General features: G+C 52.7%; 1 protein-coding gene across 2 annotated transcripts in view; it reads left to right on the top strand.

Annotated features, from left to right (window-relative positions):
* ANXA6 (annexin A6) overlaps positions 1–19,333 on the top strand; it is a 48,819-nt gene that overhangs the window by 25,534 nt on the left and 3,952 nt on the right. Inside the window, exons 12-24 of one of the 2 annotated variants that reach the window (XM_004453470.5) lie at positions 880–1,002; positions 2,059–2,117; positions 3,622–3,700; positions 5,366–5,447; positions 6,585–6,679; positions 7,252–7,365; positions 8,929–9,019; positions 9,748–9,827; positions 10,964–11,017; positions 14,553–14,570; positions 15,254–15,347; positions 16,482–16,577; positions 19,202–19,260. In XM_004453470.5, the coding sequence (XP_004453527.1) occupies positions 880–1,002; positions 2,059–2,117; positions 3,622–3,700; positions 5,366–5,447; positions 6,585–6,679; positions 7,252–7,365; positions 8,929–9,019; positions 9,748–9,827; positions 10,964–11,017; positions 14,553–14,570; positions 15,254–15,347; positions 16,482–16,577; positions 19,202–19,260 (1,044 nt within the window). The remainder of the gene's footprint in view (positions 1–879; positions 1,003–2,058; positions 2,118–3,621; positions 3,701–5,365; positions 5,448–6,584; positions 6,680–7,251; positions 7,366–8,928; positions 9,020–9,747; positions 9,828–10,963; positions 11,018–14,552; positions 14,571–15,253; positions 15,348–16,481; positions 16,578–19,201; positions 19,261–19,333) is intronic. The other variant, XM_004453471.5, reaches the window with a different exon arrangement.

The following is a 19,333-nucleotide window of genomic DNA, read 5'->3' as shown; positions in this document are numbered from 1 at the left end:
CTTTTCCGTAAGTCCGTGGGGATCCCTCGGGGCCGCCACAGGACTAACTGGGGGTGGCTCTGTGTCCCAGGGCAGCTCCCGGGCCAGGGATGCCGCCCAGCCACACGTCCCCCACCCAAATAGCTGCCCCGGCGACGGGTGGTCAGAGGGTGCAGCGACGGCCTGCCCCGTCCATCAGCCACGCGGGCTGGCTGCCGACACTTGAAAACGCTGAAAGCCGGTACACAGTGCATGTAGGATGGCCCCTGTGGAAGACGCCTGGGCACCTTTCAGATGGGACGGACAGTGCACTTCCAGGACCCGGCAGTTCCACCAGGGCGTGTTCTGACAACGTAGAGATTGACGGCAGTTCCCTGGCACCGGGCAGATGAATGCAGTGGTTGCTGCCAGAGGCCCCGGCCCAGGAGCTCGGGTCTTGCTGGGCCTTCCTAAAAGGGCAAAGTGGACAGCACCCATCTCTCTCCATTGTGCCCCTGTACGGTTGGCAGCTCTGCCCTAGAGAGATGTTGGCCTGCATGTGCGTGTTTACAACTGCATAGCGGTCTTGTGTGTACCAGAAAAAAGCTGGAAACCACCAAATGTCCATCAGGTGGCATATCTACAAAGTTCCAATACGTGCAAACCTAAATACTGTGATGCTTAGCAATTCAAACTTAGGTAAAATGATAAAGGAACGATCTATGCAAAGGTGGGGGCGCTGCCGGGGAAGGGAATAAGCGAGGAGAGACACCGGAGCTTCAAAGGCAATGGAATGTTCTGGTTCTTCTGTTCTTCATTTCAACCTATTATTATGGAAAACAGTGTTTCCTTATTAAGCTGGGAGCTACCAGCGCAGTAGCCTCCTGTCAAGGCTGTTTTGAAAACCCGCTTTTCTTCCAGGGCCTGGGGACGCGGGACAACACACTGATCCGCATCATGGTGTCCCGCAGCGAGCTGGACATGCTTGACATTCGGGAGATATTCCGGACCAAGTATGAAAAGTCCCTCTACAGCATGATCAAGGTCAGTGGAGCCAGGGTGGGGGTGAAGAGAGGGACAGAGAGCGCTCTCCCAAGACAGGCAAGCAAGGGCCCTAGGAAGCTGGGCGTCTCTTGGAAATTCCAGGAGCCTCTGCCTTGTGGTGCATTTAAGGAAGTGTCGGGGGTGCTTGTGGAAGGGATGAGGCCAAAGCAGAAGTCGGGCTGGACTGTGAAGGGCTTGCAAGCCAAGCTGAAGAGGGGTCCTCCTGGGGGCAGGGAGCGTCCACCGTCTCCTCGAGGACGGCGGGTGAGGGCTCATTTGGGAGCCTTCAGCCCTCGGCCGAGTTCCTGATGACTGACCTCCAACCAGTGAGGCTTTGCCAAGAGACAGATGTATTATAAATTTGGTTTTTCCCCGTTTGCGGGAGAGAGGCTTTATGAAGTGACAGTGAAAGAGGCTCAAGCCATGTTCCTCCAAGGGTGGTTTCCAGGAGGAATTTTTATAGGTATTACTGACAGAAATGTTCCATGGGAAAATAAGTTTGGAAAAACTAGAAGCCAAGATAGATCTGTTTCTTTAGCATAGAATTTCTCACAGCCTTTGATCTTTTGAAGTACATTTTGAAGTTCCAAGAGAGACAGAATATGCCACATTTATCAAATGTACATTTGTTTGGTTTTGGCCATTTCCCTGCGTTTTTGTTCATGGAATCTTATTTTCATGGAATATTTCACTTGGGAGTCCCAGGCTAGGGGTGACATGATGGCAGTGGTGTGGCTCACTGGCTAAGAGAACAGCAAGCTTCTCTTCTCAACTTCACGTTCAGTGAAGGCACATGGGCAGCTTGACGTTACCCATAGTTGGAAGTATTCACGCCATGGAAATTGGCACATGCTACATACATATCAGGATTATTTTTTTAAGCTTTTACTCCCAGAGAGCCAGTTGTTAGCTCTTTACCAGCACACCACTGTCTGCTAGTTTTAGCCACCTCCAGAGAAGTGTTCCGCCTTCCCCAGGTTGGGGCTGCTCCCACCCAGTCTGAGAGGAGCCTGGACTGGGGGAGAGGAGAGGTGACCTTTCCCGCTTTCTCCCTAGAATGATACCTCTGGCGAATACAAGAAGGCTCTGCTGAAGCTGTGTGGGGGAGATGATGAGTAAGTGGCTTCAGGGCCCCGGGCTGGAGGGCGTGGCCTCGGGGTGGCCCACCAGGTGGCTGCACCAGGTGGCTGCACCAGGCGGTTGCAGGAGCCTGGAGCACTGCGCAGGTGGAGGGAGGTCTTCGCCCCTGTCTCTGGTTCTGGCAGTTCTGAGCATCTGTATGTCTGTCTGTCCTATACACGGAAATGCCTGCTCCTGTAAACCTGGAGAGTCAGCCTGGGCTGTGGGCAGGAAATCAGAATAAGAGGCTCCAGGCCCCTCCAGCAAATAGCCCTGTCTTGGTTTCGTTGTCTGTTTAATGGGAAGAACAGAAATCCCTGCTCTGCCTATCGTCCAGCACCTTCGTACTAAGTCCCGTCGGTATCCAGGCACTGGGCAGCACCTCGCGAAGCCGGCGGCCTGGAGGGGCTTATAGACAGTACAGGGCAGTCCTGTGACGGGACAAGTGTAGGTGCTTAGGAAAGACCTATGGAGGCGCCAGTCCTCACTGGGGGAGGCCCTTTGGAGAAAATGAGGCTGAGACAGGAGGAAGGTGAGGAGGAGGAGGAACTGGGTGGACAGAGGGTCTGGGGCAGGTGCTCTGGGCAGTGGAAATAGCCTGCTCGAAGGCCTGGAGGGCAGAGAGAACAGCCTTTCAGGTGCGCATCTGAGGCCGCACCTGAGTGGGGCAAGAGAGGAGGCAGGAGGTAGGCTGGGGCGGTAGTACGGCCTCTCCCACGGGGTGGGGGCCATTGGAAAGATGACATGGGGCGTGGCTTTTCCAGGCTTGTGTCTCAGGAAGAGAGCTGTGGGTGCTCCCGTGTCCCTCCTTGGGGCTTATCAGGAGGCAGCTGAGTAAGGAATACCAGACCCTGCCGTTAACTTTGCTAAGTGCCACAGAGCCCGTTCAGCCCCTGCAGACAGTCACTGAGCCCCTGGCGAATTCAGGACCTCTGGGGGAGAGTTCTATGGAGAGGACATGGTCATCGCCTGCACAATGACCAGTTTGAGGGGGGAGCCTTGAACAGAAATCACTCAGTTATTAGGAAGAAGGGGGAAGTTGAGGAGAAATCCTGTTGTGCCTGGGGCCCTGGGCAGAGCTAGCATCCATCCCGTGGAGGCTGGAGAGGGTCTCAGAAGTAGAGGGAGTGAGGATGCGAGGGCTGGAGAGAGGGGAAGCTAGATTTACTTCAAGTGGGGCCATCCGGCCCTCAATTGGCCCCATTGTTCTCTGACTCCCAGTTCTCCCACCTCTTCCCCTCTCATGTTCAGAAACGTTGTTTGTATCTCCATTCTTTGTATGTCCAAAAGCACATGCACCTGTCGGGCAGGATGAGTTCAGATGCGTGTCTGGGTGAATTTCCAGCCATCTGTCTGGTGTAACTGTCCCTCCCTCTGGCACGTGTGCAGGTTTGGGTGGGCCTGGGGGTTGCCCTGGGTGCGCGCGGGAGACTTGCCGGATGGGAGCGTTGCCCACCATGACCTTGGCTCCTGTGCTCTCCCGCCCGCCCCTCCATCCAGTGCTGCTGGCCAGTTCTTCCCGGAGGCAGCGCAGGTGGCCTATCAGATGTGGGAACTTAGTGCAGTGGCCCGAGTAGAGGTCAGACCCTCCCCCCTCCCGCTTGATCCTGACCACCAGCTTCCACTCTACTGCTTGCTCCTTCCTGCTGCTCTCGTTGGCACCCGGCTGCCCCCTGGTGGCCAACATCAGACATGGTTCCTCACCGCTGCCGCTTCCTTTCTTGCCTGGAGTGAGGAGTGGAGTGGGGTGGGGCCGCTGGTTCCTGCCTTAACCGCTAACGCTAACGTGCTGGGCGGTGTTCTGGCCCGTTGACTACTAACACGGCTTGCCGCAATGGCGACCCGGCTGGTTCCACGGAGCGGTCTAGCCCGCCCTGAGTCTGAGGGTTGGCTCTGGAGGCATGAAAGCTGAGAGCAGATGGGCAGCCCTGAGTGCCCTGGAAGACTCCAGGTTCTCCTCCTGAGCAGCACAGACTCTGTCCACAAAGGATGGGAATGAAAGGTTGCACAGAAGTACTTGGGCCAACCATTCCAGAATGCGGTAGCACTGGTCCACATAAAAGAGTTTGAACCTTGGATTCTCTCTGTTACTTGCTGTGCAACCTTTGTCACTTCCCCTTCTGTCTCTGGGCCTCTGTGTCTCCATCTTTAAAATGGGGGTGTTCAACTCAGTGACCTCAGTTCTTGAGCTCTGATGTTCTAGTACAGTGTTTCCCAAATTATAAGGCAGGAGCTTGCTGCAGATGATCTTAATTTATACAGGTAATCAAGTTAATTTAGGTGACAACTAACATGACATTGAATTAACATTGAATTGAAAAGTTTACTCCTTTTTCAATGTTATCAATCCTTCTGATTATGTCAAAGAGAGAGTTTCAGTTCAGTGTTACCATTCCTGTGACATCTCTGCAACACTTACTAGTTTTCCTCTTTCATTAAGAGAAAGCTGCTTTTAAGTTCTATTGCTTTTAATAGGTAATAGCATCTTGTTAAGCTTAATATTTAGCAACATGGTTTTGCTTTTATTTAATTTTTTTGTACAAATTACCATCTATACATAGCACATGATACTGATTTTCTATTCATGATGGTGTTATAAAATTATTTTCATTCATTCACTTATGAGTATTTTTTGAGTGTCTGCTATGTCTTAGGCACTTGTGTAGGCACTTGGAATATATCAGTGGACAAACTGGATTAAAATTCTTGTCCTTAAGGAATATTGAAACACATCTCCAAATGAATGCATTTAAGTAAAAATGTTAAGAAATAACATGACAGTGTGTATGCAATTATGGAAAACATTGTGGAGATCATTCAGGAGTGACTGAAATTTGGGAGACTCTGGTCTGGAACCTCAGGGATAGTGGCTTTTTAAGAGGCAGTGGGTTGTTGGGGTAGGGCAGGATTCAGAGGGACAGGGAGACCCAGTGGAATAAGCAGCCACCGGGGAGCTGGGACGGAGCTGACTCCTGAGGCAGGAGCCGAACCACTTTTCCCTTGACCCTCAGTGCCCTGCTCCCAGGCCCTGGCCCCCCTCCCTCCCTCCTCCTCTCCCTCTCTCTCTCTCTCTCTCTCTCAGCTCTAGGGCAGGGGCTCTCTTTGCTGTGCACTCACTCCTGCCTCTTCCCCCAAGCTGCTTGGTTTGGGGCTCAGTAGCACAGCTCCTCTCGCATGCCCCTCTCTTGGCCTGGCCCCCAGGGGGCCTCCAGGCACCTGCTGAGTCTCTTACTGCTTCTTGCAGCTGAAGGGAACTGTGCACCCGGCCAATGACTTCAACCCTGACGCAGACGCCAAAGCCCTGCGGAAAGCCATGAAGGGCATCGGTAAGGGGACGTGAGGGGGCGCACCTGGCCTCTGGGGACAGGGCTTTGACTGGGCTGGGCAGAGGCGGAGGGGGCGGGGCCACAAGCGGGTCTCTGCAGGATGAGAAGGACCTCCTCCTGGCTCCCTGAGGCAGGGGCAGCAGGCAGTGAGAGGGTTCATGAGGAGCTCGGCCCCAGGCATCCCGAGACCCAGAGCTCCCCAACCCCTCAGAAGCCACCTCCTGGCGTGGAACAAAGCACCAGGTTCTAAGACCTGCATTCTTGGGCAAGTCAACCTCTGTGGATCTCAGTGCCTACAATGAGGGTTATGGACCCTGCAGTCTTAAGAACCCCAGTTCTGGGCTGGGGGCTCTCCCTGCTGGCCAGCCCACCCAGACCTCCATGGGCACCGGGCAGAAGAACCAGCAGGGGGAGGCTCCTCTGTGGGTGGAGGGCTTTGACCCCTGTACCCAGCTGGACCTGTGCTCAGGGACCAGGACAGAACTTGGCTTCCATTGCTTCCCCCCACCCCCCCTCATCCCACAACTTCTCCCGAGGGGCCCCAGGTGAAGTCCGTTCCTCTCCCAGGCCTCGTTTTCCTCACTTGTCACCTGGGAATAGTAACACCTCCCCAGCATAGCTAACGTGCTAGGGGTAAAAATGTTTTGAAAGAGAAGAGTACTGTGCCAGGCCCTAGGGCTGTGGCATTAACCCAAGAAGCAGGCAGTGGTACCCGGAAGCTCTGGGCACCACCCACTGTGGCCTGCACTTAGGGGGCTGAAGAGGACAAGCACAGGCCCTAATGGGACTTAGGCTACCAGGGTGGGAGGGATGTTCTTACCAGCCTCTGCATGTTAGAGATGTGGAAGGTAGTCCAGACAGGAAAAGGACTTACTCCAATGGACAGCCCTTGCCAGAGCCAGGATGAGACATCAGAGCCCCTGGCTCCCGACTCAGTGCTCTCTGCTCCCCCAGGTGTGCCGTTTCTCACCTGGTGACAGGACCGAAAGAAGGCAGGGGAAGTGAGTGGCAGAGGCAGAGTTCCTGCAGGGGCTGGGGGAGCACGTGGCTGTCCAGCCAGGCGGGGACATCAGTGGGGGAGTTGGGGGCCAGCTGGGCCACGGGCCTTCCTCTGAGCTGTGTGGCTTTGGGGTTCAGGAACCGATGAGGACACCATCATCGACATCGTCACGCACCGCAGTAACGCCCAGCGGCAGCAGATCCGGCAGACCTTCAAGTCTCACTTTGGCCGGGTAAGGGCTTGGCCGGGCCCCGGGCTCTGGGCCCCGGGCCTGGTGGAGCTCAGCCTGTCACAGCCACTCGGGGCCTCGGGTGGGCAAACACATTTCTCCATCGCCCCGGGTGAGATGGCTCGGTGGAGTCGGGGGCCGGCGCGGGGCCCAGCGCAGGGGTATGAGTTGTTTTCATTGCAGCGGAGCCAAGGCCCCCATGGGCTGGACTGAGCCTTTGGGCGCCTCTGCTCCCTGTGCACAGGGGGAGAGTTGTCCTCAAGGCCCGAAGGTGGGGTGTCGGTGACCCACTGCACCTTGATAGCACTTGCCTTTGGCCGGCAGGTTCCCCCAAGGTGGATACTGCCCTTCAGTGCTGTCCCTTCCCCTTCCTGCACCTGCCTCCAAGCAGAGCACATCTTCCTTCCACCCCATTTGGTTTTTTCTAAGTAATAAGGGGGACATCCGCCAGGGCAGGCAAAGGCCCGCAGGGTCGCCTCCTCCACACACAGCCTGCTCCTCGTTCCGCGTCTCCCCACCCTGGGTCGTGCGGGCAGGTGCCCACGTCGGCCTGAGCAGGGCTCTGCCCTTTGCAGGACCTGATGGCTGACCTGAAGTCCGAGCTGTCCGGAGACCTGGCGAGGCTGGTTCTGGGGCTCATGCTGCCCCCGGCCCACTACGATGCCAAGCAGCTGAAGAAGGCCATGGAGGTGTGCTGTGGGCTTTAACGGGGGCCCAGTCTGCGGGCGCCAGGGGGCTCGGGCTGGGTGGTAATTCCTCGGTAGGATCCCTCCCACACCCAACTCCAGCGGGCATAAAAACGACAGGGCTGGTGTCCAGGACCAGGACTGGTTTTAGATAGAGCGGGATCCCGAGACCCAAGTGATGGTATGTGGGCTCTTGTCCCCCTCGCTTGGCTCTGCCGTGGCTGCACCCTTGGTCAGTCTTCCTCCCGTGGTGGCAGGTGGCAGAGTAGCTTCCGATCCTACCAGCTGGCAGCCCCAGTGGAAAGAGCATTCTTCCTTTCCAGGAGGTCCCACAAAAGCCCCAGCATCATGTCTGGATGACTCACCTGGGTCACAGGCCCAGGAACAAGGGGTCTGACGGCCTCAGAGGGCAGGTGGAGGAAATGGGATGGATTTGGAAGGACGCCAGCAGTTGGAGTCTGTATTCTAGTTCCAGCCCTGCCCTTTATTCATGGTGTGGTGTCGGGCTGCTTATTTAGGCCCTTTTTGCCTTCCTCTGTAAATGGGAATCGTCGTTCCCTGCCCTTCTCACACTGGGGAGGGCTTAGCAAGGTCACAGGTGTGAGGGTGCACTTAGACATAACCCTGGAGATTAGCAAAGAAAGTGCATATGTCCTGGCCCAGCTGTCGCGGGAGCTGCTTTGCTTCCCAAGGTACCAGTTGTAGCAGGGGCTACTCTTTATTGGGGGCATCTGATAGTCCTGTGCTAAGTATATTCGCTCAATTGTTATCTCACAGCCCACAAGGCAGCGGTCTTATTTCATCTCCATTTTACAGATGAGGAAACTGAGGCCTGGGGGCTTTGCTCTGTCATGATCACAGAGCTGTGAAGTAGCAGGGTTGGGATTCAGACCAAGCTCATCTGCCTGTGCAGCCTATGGTCTTGACAACCATTCGGCACCGCTGGACTTTAAGCCCCAGAGGATAAAGAGGAGGAGAGAGAGAGGACTTAGAAAACCTTCCTGACTTTCAAGTTTCCCTATGTGAAGCAAATCGAGAGTACTGTCCTTGTAAAATTGCTGATGTATCAGTGTCTATATTGCTCATTCAATCCAAATATAAAGAAACGTAGCTTGTTTTATTCCTTAAAACCCAAAACTTTTTTCTTCTGACAAAAATAATATACATTCACTGTGAAAATTGAGAAAACATAGATAGGGAAGAGAGAGAAAATAGAAATCCTCACCCCCTTGGCGAGTCCCTAGCCACTGTCATCGCTGGTGCCTGTCCTAATTTCGTAAGCGTATATATAGACACTTATGTTCAGATATGTGCATAATCTGTATGTGTTCCTATGCACACTTCCCTATATACCCACTTATTTATTTTGGGATTCAAAAAAGTTCTCATGGGAGGTCCTGCGAATCTTGGCAAGCTGGCATGGTCGGCTGCTCATGCCAAGGCCTCTGGTCTGGGGGTCGTGTGGGAGTGAGGAGACCGCGCCGGAAGCCTTGGCCTGGGCCCCATGGGCCTCTGCCCAGGGGTCAGCGCTTAGCCGGCGTGGCCTCTGCCTTGGCATTCTTCTAGGGCGCCGGCACGGATGAGAAGGCGCTCATTGAAATCCTGGCCACGCGGACCAACAGGGAAATCCGGGCCATCAACGAGGCCTACAAGGAGGGTGAGTGCGGGAGACCTGCAGCGCCCTCGGCGCACAAGGCTCTGAGAGGCCCTCCAGGTGTGCCCAGCCCCGGTGGGAGAAGGGCCGCTCCAGGCAGAGGAGTTCCAGCAAGACAAAGCCTGTGGGTAGAAGGGGGCTTGGCTGGAGTGGAAGAGAGACCATCCAGCTCCCTGGGGAGCGCTGGGCCAGCTTCAGGGGGTGCAACCAGCGTGTTCCCGCAGGGCCCCACGCTCAGACTGGCCTTGCGCTCCGTGTAGTGCTCTAGAAATTCTTTTATCATTTTTTTGTATCAAGCAGCCCCATATTTTTATTCTCTAAGAACCTTGAGCATTGGTTTAAACTTTTTCTTTTTAAGCAAGCAGCTTAAAAAATGGCAGAATTTGTGGTCAGAGCTGTGCTTTTAGGTCCAGCATCTTCTGTGCAGTGGGGAAGGTGAAAAAGAGAATGAAGACGGGAGGCTACTTAGGGAGGCTTGACGGGAGGGGCAAGATGCGGTGGGAGTAGCAGAGGGGATGCTGAGGAGTGCTGGGCTGATGGGAATATCAGCTTCCCTACAAAATCAGCGGTGGAATGCATGAATGCCCTCAAGGACCAGCTGCAAAGCTCCCTCGCTGCCCCCACGCCCTGGAAACTTGCTCTGGCTGAGTGTGAGCTTCTAGGACCGCCTCCCGACTCCCCCCCCCAGCTCTTCTTGCCCAGCAGCTGCCCACACCCCCTCCTCTGTCTAGACTATCACAAGTCCCTGGAGGATGCCCTGAGCTCTGACACGTCTGGCCACTTCAAGAGGATCCTTGTTTCTCTGGCCACGGTGAGTGAACTCATGAGCCCCAGGACTGCTTGCTCCTCCTCGCAGGGAAGGGTTACTGAGGGGCAGGGACAAGGAAGTTAGGAGCCCTCTCCTGAGAGTGGAGGTGTCTTCCCCAGTTCCTCCTGGAGTCCCACCTCTGGGGCTCTGCCTGCCTTGTGCAGTGCCCCTCCCTGTTCACCTTTCAGAGCTGGCGTGGTGCCCCCTTCTCCAGGCAGTTCTCCCTGATGGCCTTTAGCTTCGTTTTTCAGGCCCCCAGCTCACAGTGCGAGGCCACAAGGATGACCTTTCCCTTGGTATTACCAGGAAGCTTCCTTCACTGTCCTTTCTTATTTTTATTTTTGTATTCCCCTTCCCCAAGATGGCGCCCTCGTCTGTTCACTCACGGTTTTTGCTCATTGTTTGTGCTTGCCTATTTTCTGTTTTTAGGAGGCCCTGGGAACCTAACCCAGAACACCCAGCTGCCCAGGCCACATCCACTTCCCTCTTATTTTTTTTAACCTTTCATATATTTTTACTTTTCTTTATTATTATACTCAGCATATGTTATATACTGATGGTAGTTAATTGCTAAAATACATACACAGTATCAGAAGCTCAAACGTTTTTGGTTTCTGTTAAATGATTGCTCAGATTTAGGCCATTTCCTTGTCTTACTTGGTTATTATTTTGGTAAGGGGTTCAATTACGAGATGTTGTAGGACTGGGATGATTTCATTTGGAATGAATTATTTTCAGCAAAAGTTAATGGAGAAGAAACTCACTTTATAAAGTGATCGCTCAAGCCAAGAGTATTTTATTTGCCCCTCTCCACCAAGAAACATGCCCGTTGCTTAATTGAACTTGGAATTTCCAAGCAGAGTGCGCTCTCCGGGGTCCAGTAGCCAAGACCGCCCCATCTCTTGACTCCTGCTGCTGGGATGCGGGCCCAGATGCCCAGTCCTGAGTGCCCTCTGTGCGTGCATCAGGCGCCGGCTTGTGCGGCTAGTCCCCGACCGGCTGTCCTGGGACGGCAGGACTGAGGTCTGCATGTCACAGCTGAGGGGGGTCCGGGAGGAGGTGACGGAGCAGGGCCCTGTGGCTGCCGGGCGGTGGGGTGCACAGTTGGGGACTGACCTTCCGTGCTGGTCCTGCTGCAGGGGAACCGCGAGGAGGGAGGAGAAGACCGAGATCGGGCCCAGGAGGACGCCAAGGTGAGGTCTGCATGCACCCTGCGGCTTCCACGGAGGTGGTGCCTGCGGATGTCTGTCCGCGCCAGGCCCTGGTGGGGGGCTGAGGAAGGCGTCTGGCAGCACGGCTGGCTGGCTTATAGGCTGGCAGGCAGAGTCTGGCCCTCGGCCCTCTGAAGTGAACCTTCTCAGAATGAGACTTGGGGGGTGGCGCTGGTCTTCCTGCATTTTCTATGCGCGTAGGCCTAGACCCTACACCGTCAGAGCCGGAAGGGCCTTAAGGATTGTGCAGGTCCAACCCCGCATATTACAGTGGGAAATAGGCCAGAGAGGGTGAAGTGACTTCTGAGAGGTCACAGCAAATCAGTGGCTTAGCTGGAATTAACCCAGAGGGGGGCAGTCTAGGAGCTTTCTGGGAAGGGGTTTGAGGGCTAAAGGCCTTTGTTTATTTTCTGTAACATGGAACCAAGATCAAAGGAACTGTCTTGGGAGAACCTTGAAAGTCAGTTCCTCAAGGGCAGGCATCCTTGTTTTGCTCATTGATATATCCAAAGTCACACATGGTCAGTACTCAGTAAATCCTCCCTAGATCTCACCCCCAAATATGCCCTCCACCCACCCAGTTCGTCTTCTGGGCATGCTTCTCCCTGTTGCCTGGTATGTGCTTCCAGTTACCACTAGCAGGGGGGAGTGGTGGGCCTTGCTGGGAGCTGCTCCCCGAGAGCAAAGGGGAGAGAGAGAACGTGGGAGAAATGACTAAACCAGCCTTAAGCCAGAGCTCTGTCCACCTCAGACGCTTCTCTAGAGCTACAGATACTGGACCCTGATCTTAGCGTGGATTCATTTTCCTAAGACTAAAGATACTTTGTTCAACAAGTAATTCATATTCTTTTGTAGAAACTTAAAATAGAGATGAAAAAAAAAAGAAAAAAGAATCAATATCCTACTAGTAATAGCCATTGTTACTGTTTGGGTTTCTATCATTCTAGTTTTCCTGTGCATGCGTGTGTGTGTTCCTGATTTATAACTTAAAAAATTAATTTTACATTTGACTGAAAGATCAACAGAGATTACTTAATGGCTGTCTCCTGTCCATATTTGAATCTAGTATCGAACCAGCCCTCTTCTGCTTAGCCAACTCTTTGATCACGTTCACGATGATTTCCTCACAATAGAGGTGGACCATGAGTGCTGAATCAAAATGTATGCAAAATCGAAGGTTACTATGCACAGAGCCAAGTTGTCTCCTTCGACAAATGCAGTTTTGCACTTGGCGGATTTTGTTTATCTGTTTGCTTTGCAGTGCTTCCCTCGTAGACTCTCACGCTGGGAGCGGAAGCCTGGGTCTCTTATTAGTAGAGTGACCGTGTGTCCCTGTTGAGTAATGCTCCAGGGTGCCACCCGCTGCCCAAGGGAATTGTTGATAGCTTCCCCTTTCACTGTCAGTGCTCCAGTTTGAGCAATAAATGTAGATGCCCAGGTTATTATAGGCATATAATAATGAAGAATTGTAATCATTTATCGATCATCTAATCCCCAGATTATTTTTAAATACGGCAGCTTGATTGAGATAAAATCCACAGACCATAGTATTCACCCGTGTAAAGTGTAAAATTCAGTGGTTTTTAGTGTATTCACAGAGTTGTGCAACCGTCACCACAGTCAAGTTCAGGACATTTCATCACACCAGAAAGAATCTCCCTCGGTCTTAGCAGTCCCTCCCCATTTCCTCCCACTACCCCCCCCCCCCCCCCGACCTAGCGTTATGAATAATATGCTCTGAACATTCATGGCCAAGTTTTTGTGTGGGCATATGTTTTCATTTCTCTTAGGTGGAGACCTAGGAGTGGAATGGCTGGGTCATGTGCTAACTCTGTTTAACCTTTTGAGGAACTCCTCAGGTTATTTTTGCAAGAAGCAGTTAGACTAATAAGGAAAAGGTTTTGTGTTGAATATCTGGAAAATGATTTCAGCACCCCACTGCATTTCTTACATTGCAGATATTATTGTCTTAAAGATGCTTTGAAAATAAAGATTTATTCCTCTAATCTGAATAAATGAAGAATGCTTGGCACTTTAGATTCTGTTTTGCTTTACTTTTAAATATTCCCCTCTCATTTTAGAAATAACACTAGATTGTTTTAATATATAAAGTATAATTAAAACACAAAGGCAGCTCATATTCTTAGTACCCCTGATATTTCCTATTTGACATTAAAGTAAAAATTAGAAATAATATATTTGCAAATTAAGAAAATGTAAACATAAAATTTCAGGAAAAATACAATAAAATGCAAAGCTTTTCTCCACGGTCCCTTTCCCAAAAGGTCACCACCATCAGCAGTATCTTGACTATCCCTCTAGAGAAATTCCTTCCATACTTAGCAGTAAGTTATAAAAGTGAGTGTGTGTTTATCCTTTTTTAAATGTAACTAAAAGGGACTCTCTTACACACGACATACTACACTTTACTTTTGTAGAAACGCTCTCCTTTTCAGCACATGTAGATCAATCTCTTTTAAATAGCTGCATGGATCTCCATCAATTGGAGGGCCCAAAGTCTCCTTAACAAGTCATCTACGGGGGGGGGGGGGGGATTTCCAGTGTTTTACTATTACAGTGAGGCTGCAGTGCACACCCTTGTTTTCGATCATAGCAGACTTTTGCCAGTATATCTGCAGGGAAAATTCCTACAATATAATTTGGTCAAAGGGAATGTGCATTTAAAGTTTTGATAAACACTGTCAATCTATATAATGAAGAGAAGGAAGGAGGTTTCCGTAGCAGAAGGTCATCGTAAAGTTTATCAAGAGAATGGTTTTAGCCTGTCCAACAGAATAAAGTGGTTGGTAGAGTGTGAAGAAAAAAGGCAAAGGTAAAATTCAGTCTGGGCCACAAGGACTGGCTCTCTTTTATTCCCAGGGCTCATCCCAAGCCATAGCTAGTTGTCTAACAAAATGTCCTAACAACAGAATTTGATATTCTGCGTAATGGTGCAGTGAAAATTAACCCTTGAAAAGTGACTCAGAGCCGGCATTTCCGACCTCCTCTTGGCTGTGCAACTTCAGGCAGGTCGCCTCCCCTCCTGGCCTCAGCTTTCCTGGCTGCAGCGGGAGGGGGTAAATCTCCATTTCTCCTGAGGACCACCCAGCTCTGATCGTGCTAAAGGTGTAGAGAATTTGGCACGTCTCACGTTTTAACTGCTCAGTGGCTCTCGGGAAATGATGGGGCTTCTGCCCATTGTCAGCCACGCCCACCGGGGTCGGCCCAGGTGCAGGGGAGCTGCCCTGAGTCCCTCCCCTACCCTGGGGAACAGCTTTGTGGCCACTCCCAGGTTGATCCCCGTTTTGAGCTCCAGCCCAGAAGGCCGGAGGGAGATGCGTTTCCTTCCTCCCTGCCTGCAGCCCCGTCACGGTCCCGAGTTCTCTCGGGGGTCTCTCTGACCTCGGTCCCTCTGAGCCAGGCCCCCTCACCTTCACCCCAGGACCCGCACGGCCAACCTCTTCGGGCCTCCTCTGACTCTTGCCTTCCCCTCTCTCCTCTCTTCCCCCTGTCTCAGGTGGCTGCTGAGATCTTGGTGAGTGTCCTGTTCTTCGTTTGGATTTTAACGCCCTCTCTGAGCAACGTCTGGCTGAGCCTCTGGGGCTGGGCTGAGCGGGGCGGAATCAGCAGTAATTTGGGAACTTGCTCTTCACGTTCTCTCTCTCCCCTTCAGGGCCCCTAAAGGACCCTGCTGGTGTAAGAAATGGGCCGATCTCTATCCCCCAGCATGATTTCTGCTACCACCAGCTACTTAATATTCCCCTTTAAATTGACCCACTTTTTTTTTTTAACCTAAAATGAGTTTATTTTAAAGGGAAATGCAATCTTGGTATAAATAGAAAGATGACTACTGTGGGAATACAGATAATGTTAAAGTAAAAAGTGTTTGCCCCTTTTGGGAAATACCGAGAGAGGCCCTTTCTCCTTCCACATGTGCACACACTCCCAGGGGGGCCTTCCGGGAGGTTTGAGGGCGGAAGGAGCGCTCCCAAGCCTCCGTGGCCGGCGAGCTCCTACCGAGGCCCCTGGAGCTGGGAGGGGAAGGCGGAGACCTGGTTGCTCAAGGCTGGGGAAGGAGGGCAGCGCTCAGCTCCCCCGGGCTGGGTTAGCCCTGCTTCTCAGTGGGGTCCTCCACCTGGGCCAAGGTATGAAAGTGAAGAATGAGCAAGGCTTTCTGTGTCTTCTCTCCCAAATCCTTCCCCCGCCTGGGTCCTACAGGAAATATCAGACACGCCCTCTGGAGACAAAACTTCCCTGGAGACGCGGTTCATGACCATCTTGTGCACCCGCAGCTATTCGCACCTCCGGAGAGGTGAGGCCTGCCCCCCATCCCTTCCCGCTCCCATGCCAATGAGAGGCGCCAGGTGGCGCTCACCCGGCACTCACCCCTCAATGCAGCGTGGTGGCCGGTGGGGCAGCCGGGTTCGGTCCTGCTCTGCCTCTAACTCGCCCTGTGGCCTCGGGCCAACTCCCTTCACCTCCTGAGGGAAGGAAGCAGATGGGGTGCCTGGGATAAGGTAACTTCACCTCAAAGGCCAACTCGGATGGAGTGGTAGCAGCTATCTGGGATGCCGTGTTGAGAAGGATTCTGAGGTTCTGTGCACGAGCCATGTGTGATGTCTGCCAGGAGCCGAGAGACGAGGATGGCGATGGCATAAGCATCACATGTATTTCTTTGGACCACAGGCTGCCCCATGCACAGGACACACCTGTATACAGATGCCATGAAGTGCCCTTTCCACTGAGAGCTGACATTTGAACATGCTCTTGACTGGCACTTTTCAGTAGGATACTTAAGGCACTTTAAGTGGCTGAAAGCATGGACTTGGGCACTGGGCTGCCTTGATTCAAATCCGCCACTTATCAGCCGCGTGCCTTGGGCATGTCCTGAACCTCCCTCCCTCAATTCCCTTATCTGGAAATTGGAATTTTAGCTCCTACCTCAGGAGGTCATTGTGAGGACCCAAAAGATGTAGCACACGTAAAGTACTTAGCACGCTGCCTGGCACGTGGGCGGTGCTTCCTCGGGGTTGTTACCACTCTTTCATTGGCCTATATCCCCAATTCCTGGAGGAGACAGAGGCCCAGAGAGGGGAAGGGGTTCTCCCCAGCCGCTGAATGAGCGGGCAAAGGTGTGACTCGGACCGATGCTCCTTCTGCTTCCCGGTCTGGGTTCCTAGAGCCTGTCCGCGGTTGTGCCTGCTGCCAGGCTGCAGGGAGGAGAGGGGTGGCTCTGACTTGGCACAGATTTGGCACAGCCTGAGGCAGCTTCCAGGTCCCAACCTCCCTCGCACAACCATCCCAGTGCGTTTAGAACTGGGCTGCCCTTACCCACTGTCCCTTCCCACTCTCCTGGGGCAAAGCCTATGGGTAGAGCGGGGGAGGGCTGCTCTTCCCGCCCCTGGCCTGCAGCTCACCCCCACCTCCGGGCCTCTCTCGGGGCCAGTCTTCCAGGAGTTCGTCAGGATGACCAACTACGATGTGGAGCACACCATCAAGAAGGAGATGTCTGGAGACGTCAGGGATGCGTTCGTGGCCATTGGTAACTGCCAGGAGCTGGGGAGAGGGCCCGGGGCACTGGAAGAGTGGAGCGTTGGCAGCTTGCTCAGCGCCTAGTGCTGGGAAACAGACTGCCACAGATCAGCTCCACGGGTCCTGCCAAGTGCATGGCCGCTGGGAACGCTCGTGAGGACTCGTTCTAGTCGACTGAAGGGGGAAACACCTGCCCTTGGGGAAGTAGCCAGGAAGGCCGTGACAGGGCAGCGTAGAGCTGCAGTGTCACACAACTAGAGTGCACACACACACACACGTGCACACAATCGTTCCTCCTCCCAGTACTGGATTGCTTTGGTTACTCTTGTGTAATTTGAGTTCTTGACTTGAAAGTCTTTCCCCATTGGGATCTCAAGTTCTTGTGTAAAAATGGATGAGTAGATATGAGCAAGGGTGAATTTGTTGTTTTTATTGCTATTAATTAATATTCCCTTTACTATAAAATGCAATATATTGACACAGGTTATTTTTTTTTCTCTCATAATTGCTATCAATTATAAGATTCATTCTGATTTGAAAGATGTTAAAATGTAGGGAAAAGGCGTTTTAAATGAGATGAAATAGAGTTGTTACTGTTATTATTTAGCATTTAGTGCGCTTTTACCATCAAGGAACAATATCTAGGAAGCACTATGGCATAGTGGTTAAAAGCATGGAATCTGGGTTTGAATCTCCTCTCTGCTGCTTTTAGCTGTATGTCCTAGTTTGCTCCCCTGTAAAATGGGGATAATAATAGTACCTTGGCGTAAAGTGGCTTTTATAAGAATTAAATGAGTTAATCATGTATAAAGCCCTTAGAACAGTGCTTTGCACATAGTATGCACTGGATAAATGTTAGCTTTTATTATTTTTATATAATAATATATATAGTATATCTTGCCAGGCCCTGCTGAGTTATTAACACACCATTCTGGTTAAATCTTCCCCAAGTGCTGTGATCAGCTCCTTTTACAGAGAAGGACACTGAGGGTAAGAGGCTAAGTACCAGGTGTAGGACTCAAGCCAGAGGCTGCCTGAGTCAAAAGCTTATGCTCTTAATCACCTGAGTAGTTGGTCTTTCAAGACTTTGAGATCTTGTACCCCTTGTGTTTCTCTGTCTTGACTCTCTCCTTCCACCTTGAACGTGCACGCACATGTATTTACACACACACACACACACTCCACCACCACGCCACGGCATGCACTGGGGTCCTCTGCAGCAGACAGACATCAGTTTCTGGGGAAGGCTGACAGGGTTGGTTGCAGAGGAGGGAAGTTTCTGCCCATTCTGCTCTTTAATCAGATCAACTAAACCCCAGGCCTGGAGTCGGTGAGGCTTCCTGGAAGAGGTGATACGACTAAGGATGTGTACCTCAAGCACATCAAGCAGGAACAGAAGGGACTGGGGAGGTAAATCAGTGGAGGGAAGACAGGAAACAGCCGTGCTGGGAATACAAAAGCACAAAGAAGTGTGCATTAAGTTGGGTGAATGGAGGAGCAAGGGAGAGGACACGGCAGAGGGAGTCAGGAGCCTTGACTAAAGGCCATGGAGCTTGGGCTTTGTTTGGGAGGTAGTAGGGAGCTGTGTAAGGCTCTGGAGCAGGGAGATGTGTGTTGTGATCCCACAGGCCTGTACGGCATGTCCTACACGATTGGGCCCTGGGGATGGGCAACCCCACCCTCATGCCTCTGCCCTGCTTGTAGAGACACTGTTATAGCCAGACTCATTCTGGCTCCTCCTCTTTACACTGACACCCCCCCCCCGTCTAGGCTCGGGAGGCTTGGCATCAAGAAGCTGCTGCGGGCTTGAGAACCCCAAGCCTTCAGAAAGGGCCGGGGTTGGTGCAGCCAGGCAGGCATCACCAGGGTGGGGGACAGGGGCTGCCGGCGCAGCAAGAGTGTGCAGGCTGCGGGGCTGCCCTCGGGCCCAGGGGTCAGCATGTGCCTTCACTTCTGCCACCTGGGTGGGGCTCAGACTTCAGCGGGCACCAGAGTGGGCCAACCAGCACCCTGGTTTACACAGACTTCCGGTGCTAGAGCCAGGAGAGTCCCAGGCAGAGTGGGGCCCATCCATTACCCAGCACCAGAGTCCCCTGGAGGGCAGGTTACGACACAGATTGCTGGGTCCCACTCTGGAGTTGTGGATTCAGCGCATCTGGGAGGGGTCTGAGAGTCTGCATTTCTAGCGAGTTCCCAGGTAAGGCTGATGCTGCTGGTCCAGCAACCACACTTGGAGAACCACTGCTCTAAATATTCCTCAGATCTGAGTCTCTAGGGTGTAACCTAAGGACCAGGGTTTTAAATAAACTTCTCAGGTCATTCTGATGCTCATAGGAGTCCATACTCTTAATGCACTGCCTTGGGCTCGTGCGGGCTTTATTCCCTTGGAATCCACTACTAACCTTGGTTACCTGCAAGCACCTCAGTAGGAAGGGAGTTGCAACCATGGGAGACCAGGGCCTTTAAGAGATGCATTGGGCAGGAGGTGTGGAGGTGTCAACGGCCAAGTACATCCCTGCGGCGGGCAGTGACCTGCAGGCCAGCATGGGGGAGGACCTGGGCGGAGAGTGCACCCGGGACCTGGGCTCACAGCCTCTGACCAAGTTCCCTGCCCCTCTCTCGTCTTCCTCCCAGTTCAAAGTGTCAAGAACAAGCCTCTCTTCTTTGCTGACAAACTTTACAAATCCATGAAGGTAAGAAAATAAGCTCCTATGTTCCTTTCCCTTCAAGCACTTACACACACAGAGATGCACACCATCTCCCAGA

Source organism: Dasypus novemcinctus, chromosome 2 (assembly GCF_030445035.2).
Source record: "Dasypus novemcinctus isolate mDasNov1 chromosome 2, mDasNov1.1.hap2, whole genome shotgun sequence".
Classification (NCBI taxonomy): domain Eukaryota; kingdom Metazoa; phylum Chordata; class Mammalia; order Cingulata; family Dasypodidae; genus Dasypus; species Dasypus novemcinctus.
The sequence above is the reverse complement of the archived record's forward strand: the minus strand, read 5'-3'. Positions and strand labels throughout refer to the sequence as shown.